The sequence below is a fragment of the Scomber scombrus genome, chromosome 5 (assembly GCF_963691925.1).
Source record: "Scomber scombrus chromosome 5, fScoSco1.1, whole genome shotgun sequence".
Lineage (NCBI taxonomy): Eukaryota > Metazoa > Chordata > Actinopteri > Scombriformes > Scombridae > Scomber > Scomber scombrus.
The window spans coordinates 9658137-9673240 of record NC_084974.1 but is presented as its reverse complement, the minus strand read 5'-3'; the positions used below and the strand labels follow the sequence as shown (position 1 = coordinate 9673240).

The window sequence follows — 15104 nt, the reverse complement described above, 5'->3', positions numbered from 1 at the left end:
CATAGAGCTGTATGCCAACACACAAGATGTGACATGCGTGCGCGCACACACACACACACACACACACACACACACACACACACACACACACACACACACACACACACACACACACACACACACACACACACACACACACACACACACATGGGGGGCAAACTTGGCATGGTAATAATAAGGTTCGTGGTCTCTTTTTTACTTCTGCAGTTCTTTTCTCCAGACTCTTTTCTTTCATCCTCACTTCTACATTATTCTTACTTTCCCACCTCTCGTGTCTGCTGTCACACTCTCCTGTTCTCATTTTCTCTCTCCATGTATTCTCCGTTTCTCTTTGTCTCCCTCTGTCTTGTCTTCTCTTGTAATTGGCAGCTCCTGCTTGGGGACCTAAGATGCCTCCATTAAAAATTGCACAGCTCCTCAGACACATCGCATTAGTCCTCTCTCTACTTTTTAAAATCAGTGTTTCATAAAATAAGGGTCACGTTTCTGCAGCTGGTGGTTTCCTACATGACAACAAACCAAGAAAAACTAAATTGCCTTTCTGAAATAAGTTTGAGTGTGATGTTTGAGCACAATCTAAATGAACAACTATGTATCTGGATACATAAAGAACTGTGGGGTTGGACAGAGACGCAGGAATACATTTACACAGGCACAACAGATCTGATTTTTGGGCTCCTTCTGGTCTTCCTCTATTACAGTGAGATAGTCTGGTTTAAATCAGATTTTATCTGTTTAGACAGTGATATGGAGATTATCCACATGCCACAAATTATAGATAAACACACTTTCTGTTGGAGTCTAAATGCAGCCTGAGCAGGCCTGTAACTACCATCCAGGACGTCGAAGTCATGTCCTCATTTTTTGATTCCTGTTTCCATTTGTTACACAAAGACACAATTCATCAAGGAGTGGAATACATTTTTAGTTTGGGAAGGCATATCACGTGTACTCTTGAAAATGTATTCTAGCTACTCAGTCCAAATCACAAGAAATAAAAGCATAGCTCGGCTTAAATGCTGTTCCAGGGGTTTTTCATGATTGAATCCATTAACTAACTCACATTAATATTTGCATATATATTAGCACACTATAAAATCGACTTGCAGAGTCTTATGATAGGTGACTAATCAGAGTGAACAACCACCAGCATGGACAGTAAGGTCTTTTAGCCCTGCAGACGTCTTTCTGTCACTTTCTGCAAAAGTCAATCAGTTGTTAAAGATGTAGGTATTTTTGACATGGCATTGAAGTTGTAATAAATAACATTAATAGCTGCATTTAGGTGTGCCAGTTCAAGGGTCCTGCTTTCTGTGCATGTTGGCTCACTGATAAGGTTTATTGACTCAATGAACTGGAGCCAACATTAACATCAGTTACACCTGTGTTTTCTTGCTATGGCAAATTCAAATGTTTGACTTGAAATGTGCCCTTTTTTATAATCTTTTCTAGACCATTTTAAGCCAACTTTTTATTATAATTTCACCCCAAATGAAGCCAGACAAATAATAAAAATGGTAGCAGCATAACTCTCACTGCCAGGGAGATACATGACTGGGCCACAAAAAGTTAAAAGAAACATTTTAGGGTGTAATCTGTATTGAAATGTGGCAAATAGTGTAACCGTACCATGAAAAGTTTAAAAAAACAGGACTATGTAATAGTCTATTGATCGCCAATGTTCTAATACATTGACTGATTGGACAAGACTGATTTGGACTAAATCAAAATGACATAAGGGCACTGCACATTTACACAGATGTTTGCATTTATGCCTGATTAGCCGACTCGTCCTCTGCTCAAACAGAAGTTGGGTGGAGCTGTGATGGGAATTTCCTGAGGTGCATGAACTAATAATACTGAGATGCTGCTGCTGCTGATGATGAACAGATGCAACAAAAATAACAAGAGGATGACAGAGATGTCAATCAATCACAGGTTGTACATGTTCATACAGTCTTAAGGTCTAATCAGGCTTATAATTGAAAACACCTGCATGGAGGAGGGGGGGTCAATATTATCTTGTGTTGTTTTTTTGTAAGTCTATATGTGAATCTTATGACAAAATCCTTATTAGGCTCTTGTCATGCAGCACATTTGTCACTAGAAACCCACTGAAGGATATTTAAAGGCTTTGACACACATCTTGCACAAGGTTCCTGTGTTTCACTATGCATTGCTCTGAATTCCTGCTGCTTCCTACTGCCATATAAAGCCATATAAGGCAGAGAGGATCGCGGGTCGCGTTGGACCTTGAGACCTGTGTGTGTGTGTGTGTGTGTGTGTGTGTGTGTGTGTGTGTGTGTGTGTGTGTGTGTGTGTGTGTGTGTGTGCGTGTGTGTGTGTGCGTGTGTGTGTGTGTGTGTGTGTGTGTGTGTGTGTGATAGACAGAAGTGCAACATGTGGTTTATAATGAAACGCTGCCAGCTTGAGCCGATAGGATCTATGTTTGTGAAGGGAAACTAAGAAAACAAGTTCAAGTCCCGTCCCGTCCTGTCCTGTCGCAGGTACACAGCAGAGCACATGAAGCAGCTGAGGTGTGGAGGAACACCTTGAAAGCTTTACATTTTCACAACTTTCATTTCCAATCCGAGAGCAGGTAGGAGCACTGAGGGAGGAGTGACGTGTAGTGATCAGCTGCGTCTGTGTTGATGCGAGCATGTGGGGAAAGCCTGAGTTGAATCTCTCTCTCTCTCTCTCTCTCTCTCTCTCTCTCTCTCTCTCTCTCTCTCTCTCTCTCTCTCTCTGTTCGTCGGTCGTTAAATCCTCGCTCACCACAGCAAAAGTATCAGTTACCGGGTCCCGACCAATCCCCACGCGCTGTCAGAGCTCGAGAGGAGACAGCAGCGGAGGGCAGACCGGAGAGAGGCGGACTCGGGCAGAGTGGAGAGAGAGACAGCGAGAGGAGCACACACCCATCCATCCATCCATCCATCGTCTATCCTCCGTCACCCCCTCCCAGCCTGACAGAGAGACAACCAAGCTGCTGCCTCCCTCCCTCCTCCCCATCTCTCTCTCTCTCTTCCTTCCCCATCACCCGCCAGGTTTCCCCCTGACTGCAGCTCTTTTGGGTTAACCGGGGAGGCGCGAGGCAGGATGCGCCATGGGACAAGCGTGCGGACACGCGCTCCTCTGCCGTAGCCAGCCGCCGTCCTCAGAGATGTAAGTGCAGTGTGAGTGAGTGCGTGCGTGAGGAGTCTGCGTGTTGGCTTTTCAATGTGTGTTTGCGTCCTGGAGACTTTTTAACACACACAGCGCGCAAACTGGATGTCTGGATGAGGCACATGGCGTCTATAGCGTTGAGCCAAATGCAGAGTGGTGCTGGTGTAGTAGTGTGAGTGTGACCTGCTGGGTGTCATTATATCCCCCCCACCCCCCCACCCTGACAGCAGCAAAGAAAAACCCCATGTGAACTTAGCTCACCACCAAACACACTGTAACACCACTAACAATGTTTCCACAGTGTGTCCAGTAGCTGCTCCACACAGAGTTTAGTGACTTTATCAGCTTTACAGGGTATGATGATAGTGCTCTGATCCAATTAATTACCAACTTATGAAGCATTTATGAATTTATCACCAGTATTTACAACTACTTCATTGCCAAAAAGAAGATCCTACTAGTTTAGTTCCTATTAATGATTTATAACGGGTCTTTAAAGCCTTAGTACTATATTTATGAATCATTATTAAAGCTTTAAGCTGCAGCTTATGAACTCTTCCTTAAAGTTGACTTCTTTGTATCATCAAAAGTTCTTAGTTAAACATGAGGATCAGTGGTAAATGCAGTTTCTCTATTTCTCAGGCTAGTAAAACCCCTTGAAGCCCATGCATCATCAAACATCTTCAAGCTGTTTCATTCTTGACCCTCAGGCTGTTTTTTTTGTTTTAGTTCATGAAAAGTTGACATTTAGGAGATTAAGACATGAAAATGTGATGAAGATGAGTTGGCTGACACGATTATTACACATCATAATCCGATGCAAGTTTATACAGGTTATTAGTCAGCACAGTTAGGTCATTAGTTGTGATGATGTTGTTTGGTGCTGCATAATATTATGTGGTGTTGGTTTCCACCCTTTGTGTGTTTGTCATTCCCAACAGCAGCTGTCTGGAAATACGAACTTTTAAATGTCAGGATCACACTCTGTGTTTGGTTGAATGCTAGTTCATAAACTAAAGCTCTCCTCATATTGAACCAGTTTGAAATGATAGTTTGCTGTGTAAACACACAATGCCTGCTCTCATATTAAGTGAAGCATCTGCTGCAGACAGAGTTGAGCGATTGTGATCAAAATGTGTGTCAGATCAAACAGCTTGCACATATACTGGATGGTTGAGAGTTTCCCTCTGGACATGTCTTGATGCCTATACTGTGTGATTTTTAATACTATTAGTTCTCTCCTCCTCTCTCTCATAGCAGATCATTTGTAGATAACAACATTGTGATGCCATTATACTCGAGAATGCACAAAATATTCAGGACGGCTTCCTGATATCAAGTGTCAAACCCCTTTTTGCACAATCCAAATAATCCTCTAAAACCTCTAATGTGTTTATTCCCCTGATCCCCTCCTTCATTATTAGTTTAAATCCAATAAGAGGAATCACTGAAGGATAATGGCTTTTATTCACCTGACCAGTGTCAGAAAAGACTAAGCTTCTTACTTTGGGTATTTGTTGGCCAGCCTAGGAGAAAATGACCAGAGTTGTTCGAGGAATAATGAATCTGCCAGGTGGACGTCACTGATCTCTGACACACAATTTAGTCTCAGCAGCTGGTCTCACCTGCTTCCCACAAGCTGGAGTCGGTTTGACTCACAGGATTAGCATCAGTGATGAGGTGTGATGCTGTCAAAAAATACACAAGCAGATGTCAAGGCTGCACCCAGTTGGGATATGAACACTTTTGTGATTGAGCTTTGATAAACTGATAAAAACCATGTAGCCAGAAAAAGTCAGAGCCTTCCATTTTATATTTTATTCAACCATTTATACAAATGGAAATACAATCTATAAGAAGAGTTTTGATGTTTTATTTCTCCCTTAGTTGTGTTAGTCCACTAACAGCTGTTTTATCATTGTGATGATTTTCTTTAGTCTTGAATCCTTGTGTTGTAACTTTGAGAGCCAGTTATTCACCGTCGGAAATATGAACCAAGCTCTGCAGTTTCAGGAACCGCACACATGAATTCTGTCCAAGCTTGGATCTCCTATTCACTGTCTGTTTGCAGCGTTTGATGCTGAGCGCCTTCATGTGTCTGCACAGCCTTTTTTGAGTTGGGTTAGTTCATATTCAATGCAGTTGTTGTTTGTTTATCTGCTGTTACCATCTTGCATCATTGTAGCAGCAAACAGGCATCGCCCCTCGTAATCTGTGCGCGAGCGTGTGTGTATTCACGTGCCAGCGAGCATGTGGTGGATGGTCTTCAGCAGGAACATTTATTGCAATTCATTGGATTGACGCCAGGAAGTCAGATCCCTATTACTCTTTCTGGACACACACACACACACACACACACACACACACACACACACACACACACACACACACACACACACACACACACACACACACACACACACACACACACATACACACACAGAGATGCACAGAAGTACACAGCAGCAGCAAAGTTGTAACCTGACTCCTGATGAGTGGGCATGTGAGAAAGAGAGAGAGAGAGAGAGAGAGAGAGAGAGAGAGAGAGAGAGAAAGAGAGAAAGAGAGAGAGAGAGAGAGAGAGAGAGAGAGAGAGAGAGAGAGAGAGAGAGAGAGAGAGAGAGAGAGAGAGAGAGAGGATGCTGACATTGCACTGTGTTATCATCAGTAATGGGCTCATCAATACTAAAATATTCAGAGAGACCGAGACAAAAAAGAGAGAGGGGAGAGGGTGATAAAGTGAAAGCAGAGAGAAACCATTGTGTGTTGTGCTTGCATGCTTTTCGCACACACACACATACACACAAACACACACGCCGCATATCTACAGAATGTGTGTGCTTCAGCATTCAGCATTTGGCTTCAAGGCTTTCAATTCACTGATATTCAAGAGTCCCAAAAAAAATACAGTCTGTAGCGTATACACGTACAATACGCTGTATGTTTACATGGGAGAAATGCAGTAAATAAATAGCAGTAGTAAGTATTTTATTTGACTCATACACATGATCAATAACTGTTATAATAGAGATGGGACCATTAAAAATCGAGCATCCCAAGCCAAAACACTCTTTTCCGCGCAGAGAATAAACTGTTAGTGGCAAATCTATGGTATAAGACTGCCTCAGCTGAATCATTAGTACAGCGTCTCACAGACATCCAGTCACTAAGTCTAGCTGCTAATGGCAGATGGAGAATAAACTATTCTGTTGATGCATTCAGCAGTTTGAATCTGCAAACTTAAAACCAAAAACTGGGTCTTGATTAAATTCAACAACTATGGATTGATGATTATCTCCCAATTTGCAAAGACACAGCCTTTGAATTTGTGCTTCTGAAGAAAAAAACAAACAAACTTGAAATATGCTTTATTTACATTCAAAGATTATCTTAAATGCAAATATCTATCTATCTATCTATCTATCTATCTATCTATCTATCTATCTATCTATCTATCTATCTATCTATCTATCTATCTATCTATCTATCTATCTATCTATCTATCTATCTATCTATCTATCTATAACTGTACTCACACTTTTCGGATGACATGAAACTTTCATGTCACAATTATCCAGACCCAAATAATTACGATTCACGATATTATCCCGATATATTCATCAAAATATGCTTACATCTCTTTTTTGTGCCATTAAAAATGGCACAAAAAGTACTGGAGTCACTTTACTTTACGTTTGTTAAGAAACAAGTATTTTCATTGCATCAAAAATAGGACACATGTCAATCAAAACAATGCAGGGAAAGATACTGGCTCCACCTTGTGGCAATTCAAAATAAATCAGGAAATCAATACATGATTGAATGTTTGGAAAACTAGCGACAGCATTTTCAAATCACTTGTGAGGAAATCACAATATTTATAAATTCACTAGTATCTTCTTACTTTGAGTTGCTTTTAAAAAATATATATGTTAAAAATCTTTTATTCTCCCATCCCTGCTTTCATGGATACACCGTATTTCCTTTCATAGTTTAGCCAACATATGCAGTAAGTGCACACATAATCACCCAACATTTAAAGATGTTCAAATATCCTAGCGACATACACACAGTGCAGTAAAGTGCTTTTTGTGTTTATATGTTCTCATTTAAGGTTGGACAGAGTGATATTCTGTCATTCTATAAAAAAGTGTACTTCTGTTATCTTGCATACAATTCAATTAGAAGATGATGATAAACAGCCTAATGTAAGGTTTATCAATCCACTCACTGATCCATTTCAAGTTTATAGGTAATTGATAATGGACAGCTAAGAGTCTGGAGCCAGTCCCGACTCACATTGGTGTTCACTCTTGGTCAGGTTGCTGGTGAATCACAAGGCTGACACATAAACTCACTCACATCTGAACCAGTCTTACATTCACCTGCATGAATTTGGCCTGAAGAAGAAACCAGTGCACCTGAGGGAAACTCACTTGTATTTAAAAAAAAAAAAAAAAAAAAAGTATGTACACATGTGATGAACTGTACAAAGCATCCAAAGGCTTAACTGTTAAAAACTCACTGTATTTTTTCTGGAAGTCGATCGGCCAGGGTCATACAAGATTTTTTGTGAAATTCTAATGAAATCAAGACAGAACAACCCAAAGACGCCACACAAAATCATGACTCAGGTTGTTGTGCGGACTTTGGCTACATTACTGCACCCAACTGATTCAGTTCACTCAATAAGTGCCATAACAAGGCCTGTATTTTACTTTGTGTGTAAGCCAGAGGGAAGGAGATGGATGCATTAATTTAGCAATGCCAACAAGCTGTTTAACATTAATGTTAAACAGAGTGTAATATATGTAATTAGATGTAATACAAGTGTCTCCATCACTAACAGAGTGGAAATCCATTTTATCATTAGTAATTGCTAAACGTTGTTTAGTTCCTCTTGATTGGGCTTTTAATCCACCGTACAGCCTGAACAACTCATCATACAAGTCATCCAACTTCTCCAGCAGGTTGTTCCAAATTGATGCACTGTATTAATAGCTATTTAATGTGAAAAATAGGAGCTCAATGCCTTGTTCCCTAGTTGAAATGAAACTCATAACAGTGTGGAAGATCAAGGTCAAGCTGAGGAGAGATGTTTGCACTGAATAGAGTCCACCAGATTGTTAACAGAGTATTGATCCCATTAGATTTTTTGTATACAGTAAGTGAGATAATCTATAAAGGTGTGAGCTGTAATCATTAGGAAATGCAACAAAAGCCCTGCTGGTAATCTGATAGTGGACGTAAACCATGCTGCTATTAAAAGGTTTTTATGGTAAAGCAGCTGCAGGCATAAAACAGTGTAGTTAGCTTATTAAATGAATGTTTCACTAATTAAAGTTAGTCTAATTCTAGTTTGGGACTTTTCATGTATGCAGTACACTGAAAGGGAATAACAGTCTTTGATATCACTCTGAATAAAGAATCTGACGGACTTTGGTGTATTGAAACGTACAGTAAGCTATCATAACTGCAGACCTGCTTTGTAGCTGCAGCACAAATAACGTTAGTCTATAAATGTTATCATTCTTCTACTGTGTCTGCAATACACAATGACTACAGTCAGTATTGTCCCCATGCTTTTTTATTTGATCGTGATGTGTTACAGTATGTTAAAATAACGCTGCAACTCATGTAAAATTAGTATTTACAGTATTTAATCCTGAGTATCCATTTCATGTAACGGTGTACGTTTGTATGTCATCTCTGTGTGTTTCTATTGTGGGTTTCACACAAGAATAGAAAACCTTGCCAGCTGCTTGCTTGTGACGACTGTTTCACCTTATTAGGAAGAGTTATTTTGAAGATGCAGGCTAGAATTACGCTTAGGTTAAAGCTTAAGGTTTCACATGTTTTTCAGGTTTAGTATGAATCTACAGCAGGTTGGTGTTGGGTTAAGTTAAGGGGAAGGTTTGGTTCATACAGTTTACGGTTCAGTACAGTTTGTAGTAGAGTTATAGTAAGTATAAGCCTCAAGGGAATACATTTAAGTCAATACAATGTCATCACAGGACGCGTGTGTGTATGTGTGTGAGCCTGGAGGTGTCACGGGGAAATGAGCATGACAGCTCCCATGGTTCCCAGCTTTGGCTCCAGCAGCTCCTGTCAGCCTTCTTATCTCTATGGACTGTTGCCACAGACAGGTGTTCCTGTGTGTGTTTGTGTGTGTGTGTGTGTGTGTTCCTGTGTGTGTGTGTGCGCGTGTGTGTTGGTGTGTGTGTGTGTGCGCATGCAGAAGTGTATGAGTGTATAAGTTTGTGTGTCCACTGATTACAAGTGTGTAATAATAAGTGTGTATACAATATGTATGTATGTATGTATGTATGTATTCAGTTCTGTCAGTGAACCGACGGACAGCCAAAACTGTGCGAGCGTCTTTGAAGGTGTTTTTGTCAGTGGCTACAACTCTCGTGTGTGTGTGTGTGTGTGTGTGTCTGTTTGTGTGTGTGTGTGTACTCCCTCAGGAGATTAAGGTAGGAGGTTGGGCAGCTGTTTTTGGGACATAGAGCTTTGGTTTAATTAGAAAACTGTATCAAGAACCCTTTGGTGTATGTGTCGAGACCTCATTGATAGGCAATGCAAGTGTCTCTGTGTGTGTGTGTGTGTGTGTGTGTGTGTGTGTGTGTGTGTCATCCTTATTTAAGACCCAAGGACTAAAACAACTTTGAATAAACATGGTGTAATCTGCCAAAGAGACAGCAGACAGCATATGAGGTTTGACGTCCAGCGTTAGCACATGCAGGCTTTGTGAAGTTTGTTTAAGGTTTGTTGTTTGTGCTGTGACGTAACAATGCCTGAATGCATGGACTACTTTAGTGTGAAGGGCATTTCAGCTTAAGTGTGAACATCTATTTTAGTTTTAGTAGTTTTGCTGACGTGTTTGAGCAGACGGCCATGTGTGTGTGTGTCTGTCTTCAAAAAGTTGCATGGGTCAGAAACACAAAGTTATCCTCATAGTATCCTTTAGTTTGTCACAACTGTCTTATTAATAACTACCAGGGTTTATACATGGCTTTGAGAATTACCAAGTGTTTTGTCCCTTATCATTTTTCCTGCACTTACAAACTCTAGTAGTAGTACTGTAAGAGTAAATCCTCCGGTGGCATACTGTATGTGGAATTAAAGTGACTTTTTGAAGCAGCTGCTGAAAAGAAGTACGAGATTAAAATGACAGAAGATGACTGGACTACATTATTTATGAATGTCAGATTCACATGCAGAAAAAAAACCCTTTTGCGTAGCTCTTAAACTCGGGGGAGAGACAGGTTCAAAGTGTAGCAACGTGGGATTACTTCTCGCACATCAGTTTTTTTCATCCTTGTCAATCCTTTTTTTTGGTTCATTTTGTGCAGATAAGGTCACTAAAACACCACTGTGGTCAATCCTGTGAACCCCATGACTCAGGTTAACTGTACTAATTTAATTTGGCTGTCATTTGCGGTGTGTGGCATTATTTTTGTTGCATTGGTAGGTGTTTTTTTTAATCCTTTTGTAATATTTTTAATGCTGATTTTACTGATATTTATCTTATTTGTTGGGTTTTCAGATGCTCTTAAAGTTGTTTCATGTCACTCTTATTCGCTCTTTACTCTTCTGAACATGCCTTTTTTTCTCTGTGATTTTTGTTCTCTAGTTGTTTGTTGACCGACGTCACGTAGATGTCGTTACAGTAGCTATTATTGGCTTTCATTGTCCGCGTTATTGCGCTCGATCTTTACAGTAGAGTAGCAGAATGTGTTACTGTGCTTTGCTTCCTCTCGCTCTGACTGCAGGGCTTTTTCTCATCGATCGGCCCTATTGATTGACTCATACAGAGATAAAACCACTGACAGGCTATAAGTGTCGCATTTGGGACATTCAGGGGTTTTGTGATGCTTGTAGACATGAATGAAATGACTTGTTCAACAGCACATGAACACACAGACTATACAATGCACACACACATACTGTATTTTATATAATACCAGTCATTTTCACAAGAGACTGATTGTACAGTATTTGCTGTCTGCAGGCGACTATACATGCAATATTTTGACATAAACTCCATTAGCACTCGGCAGCTTTTTTTATGCTGATCACCAAATGGGAACACAGTGACCATTATTCTGATCACATGGACTGATAAACTTTTGACTGTGTATCTGTCTCTCCTCACAGTCTCTTTATGGCCCCTGCTGTAGGGCTTGTATTACTCATTTGTTATTTTTCCAATCTGGTCATCACTTCATTTGGGTGTCATTGTCTCATCTGTCCGTTTATCCCTCCTTCATTTTTCTTTTTTTTTTTCACACTTCTTTGTCCTGACTTTCCAGCTCGAAATCCCACCCGCCAGACAGAGAAGCCAGGTGTGACGGAGAGAGGAAGAGGCTGTTGAGATTGCTTGATAGGTGAAGGGCAGGTGTTTCATTCAAAGGGTTGTCCAGGTTACCTAGCAACTAATGGTGTCACAGGTTACCCTTCATATAGAGGTATTATATTCTGCCCAAGGTGTAGTGGTTTCCTCTTTTGATCTCTCTCTGTATTTATCTTTTTTACAGAGTTTTCAGAGCTCTTTGCATCATGTTCATTTTGCTCTCTTCAACTCTGTTATAGAGATTCAGGCAACATCAGGGCATATTTGACGTCATAATAATCCATAGGATAATCTGTCCGTGCACTTACTTTTTTTTTTTAGTTCCCGTACAGTTTGACCGTGGTGAAAGTCAGCCTCATACACATAAACAAACCGGCGTGTGTGGATAAATATGCCGGGTGGTTCGGTTAGCTGACAGGCTGCCCCAGATAAAGATTTCCATGCAGTTCACCATAAGCTGCTACAGGCGGCTAGTTTCTGTGTTTACTTTTCGTCAAGATTGAAAGAAACTTTCACTTGTTTAGTGCTCGGACTGGATATAGCAGGTATATATGAGGGCAGAACCTGAACCTGAGAACACCAGTGTACAGCCATTTCAACCATTTCTGCAGTTTTTATAACTTAATGACTAGAGACACTCTTATCATTAAGTCTTATTATGACTTCAGCAGGAAACTAGGACAGCCCAGTTTAACTGTAAGTATTCATCTTGACATCAACGACCAACGACTGCAGTCACATCTTACGTAAAACCAGACAGCAGCCAGCAGTATCACTGTATGGCTGCTTTACACAGCAGGTGACAATTGAACCATAGGCCAAAGGGAGAGGGAGCAGAAACATCAAGACACAAAATTAACTAATAAAACAGAACCAATGAGATATATAGGATAAAGGTAAGATAGTAGGCAAGTTGTTAAAATGAGAACGAATAAATACAGACGTAGATACATTAAGTACTCGCACAATGAATGAGAGCTCCTTTTACTTTTATTTGCAACATTTTGACCAACTGCAGGATTTCCTCAGGCAATTCAGGAGCTTGTACCTTGTACTCCAGTGCTCCTGTTGTTTTTTGTATCCACCACCTGTCCCACCACAAGCTGGTCACCAAATATCCACTGCTAGAAGATCACAGAAACCTTTGTGCAGGAACAAGGCATTGACACATACAGAGTTAAAATATCAGCCTCTGGAAAGCAGCGCAGTGAAGGTTGGGCAGCGATGCTTTGAGTTAGTTTGGAGCCTGGCAGCAGCATTTTGAACAAGCTGAGGAGGGAAGATGGATGTTTGGCTTTTTATTTAGCATGAAAGCACGAACACTTGCAGTAATCAAGACTGGAAGAAAAATGAACGACATTTTCAAGGTTGGAAGAAGTGAATTCTTGAAATGATTAATGTGTTGTGTTGTAGTGTGGCAAAGGAACGACCAGAAGATGCTGGATCCTGTAACTGGCACTCTGGTTAAGGTACTCAAAAAGCACCAAAAACATCAGCTGTGTGTGTGTGGTATCTGGCTCAGCTATCTCCTCTAGAGCCAGAAAATGCTTGTGGGCATGCGCCTGTAGCTGTGCTCATCATGTGCATATATACATGCACAACAACAACAAGCATGCACACACACACTCATATACACCAGTGACACGCACGCAACATTTAAAACATATTAATGGATAAACATGATAGAAATAGAAATATACAAATTGCGCTGCAGACAGATAGAACAGCTGCTGAAAGTGGGGGAAAAATAGCATGTGGAAGTATTTTTCATACAGTGGAGCACAACATGGAGGTGTGTTGATAGGATAACTGGAGCAGAGCTGCAGACAGATTCACAGAGCCGGGATCAGCAGTCTGCACATGAGTGAGTTACACAACGCTGGGAGACTGAAGACGTCTGGGAGCCCTCTCAGAGAAAACTGGTGGTTTTGAGAAGACAGAGTGGACATTATGTAAACTCTAAACCAACCATGTACACCACACTGTCACAAAGTGCTCTTGAGTTCAGTCACTTCCACAACAAGGTCCACACACATATGGATAGAAATGTTAAGTGCTCGCACCGGAGGTTTTAAATTGCACAGTGGAGTAGTATAAATCAAGTTGCACAATTGAACTGTGGCAGAGGCTCGATGCAGTTACTTTAACAACATGACAGTCTTAATAAAGGTATTTTAAGTAGCAGCAAGTGTAAGTGCCAAGAAGAGATGCTTTGTCCCAAAATGGGCAGATGAAATTGTTTAAGGGTCCATAATAAACAAATAATTAGTTATACTTTGCTAAAAGTATGCAACACTTAAATATTTTACTCAGTTTATTTATAGTATTTCGATGTATTTATTAGTATTGGTAATATTTACATAAGGATTATATCATTGTTTTGATCAATATCACAGCACAGGTAGCACTGGAGAAATGATTAGTTAAAGACAGAGTCAGTTATTCTGGAGAAAGATTGTTCATGTTTCAACTAAACACCCAAACAAATCCACCCCAACCTTCATGCTCCTTCAGAAGCTCAGCCCCCCAAATTCATAGATGTGCATTGCCAAGGCAACGACTAAAAAAGAAATATGGTGGAATCCAGAGAGATGCATTAGCTGCGGAGTCACTTCTGGCTCCTCTCACATATTATCATGAGGGGGGGGGGGGGGGGGGGGGGGGGGGGGGGGGGGGGGGGGGGGGGGCAACAGTCCATCCACACTCTCTGCTTCTCTGTGAGCTCCCAAACTTCTCACTTGACCCCGTGTTCAACGCCACTGTCCACAGAAGCAGTCGTTTGTCAGCTGTACAACCTTTGGAGGTGAGAGGAGAGCGACTGGACAAACTGCCTTCGCCAGACTGACTGCAGAAATGTACTCAACCAAAATAGTTTGCATGCCGGCTCCACAGGGAGAAAGCAACAGTGTTTGTAGTCATTGATTCATTGATGTGGTTAATGACTGGCTTCTATTAGATAAGAACTGCCTCCTTGAAGGCTGGCAATCAACTGTGACAGTGGCAATAATGAATTAAGCATTTAAGTCCTGCCAGTCGTTGGTTTCAGCTTCTCAGTTGTGAGGATTAGCTGCTTTTCTTTGTCTTACATGATAGTAAACTGAACATCTTTTGGTCTGTTTTGTTTTGTTTTTTAACTCGTGAAACTGTCTCCAGATTTTGGGCCTCACCACATTATAGAAATCATATAATGCAACAATTCAATCCAGATGGGTTTGGTAGAAAGAGTAAAAACTTTAACGCTTTTAGGGTTTGCAAATGCTTTAATTTTTGTGACTATGAAATATAATTTCATTTATGTAATTGTGTCACATTTTAGTTCACTAGCATGTAACACAATGTCAAAGACCCTTTCTTGTTTTCCATCAGGAACACACTCTGCCTAAGGCCACATATGTGTGGTAAAGAAGAAGTTACAAACACACTAAAATGCAGGCGCACGCACGCACACACGCACTCACACACACACACACACGCACGCACACACACACACACACACACACACACACACACACACGCATTCACATTGTCTCATGCCTAATTGTTGTGCAGAAGTCTTGCAGAAGTGCTGTGAAGCAGTCTGGTATGA

General features: G+C 40.9%; 1 protein-coding gene across 1 annotated transcript in view; it reads left to right on the top strand.

The window, feature by feature from the left end:
• The first annotated feature begins 3103 nt into the window (after positions 1-3103).
• LOC133980381 (cGMP-dependent 3',5'-cyclic phosphodiesterase) overlaps positions 3104-15104 on the top strand; it is a 159206-nt gene continuing 147205 nt past the window's right edge. The window contains exon 1 of the mRNA XM_062419087.1: positions 3104-3162. Within this exon, the coding sequence (XP_062275071.1) occupies positions 3104-3162 (59 nt within the window). The remainder of the gene's footprint in view (positions 3163-15104) is intronic.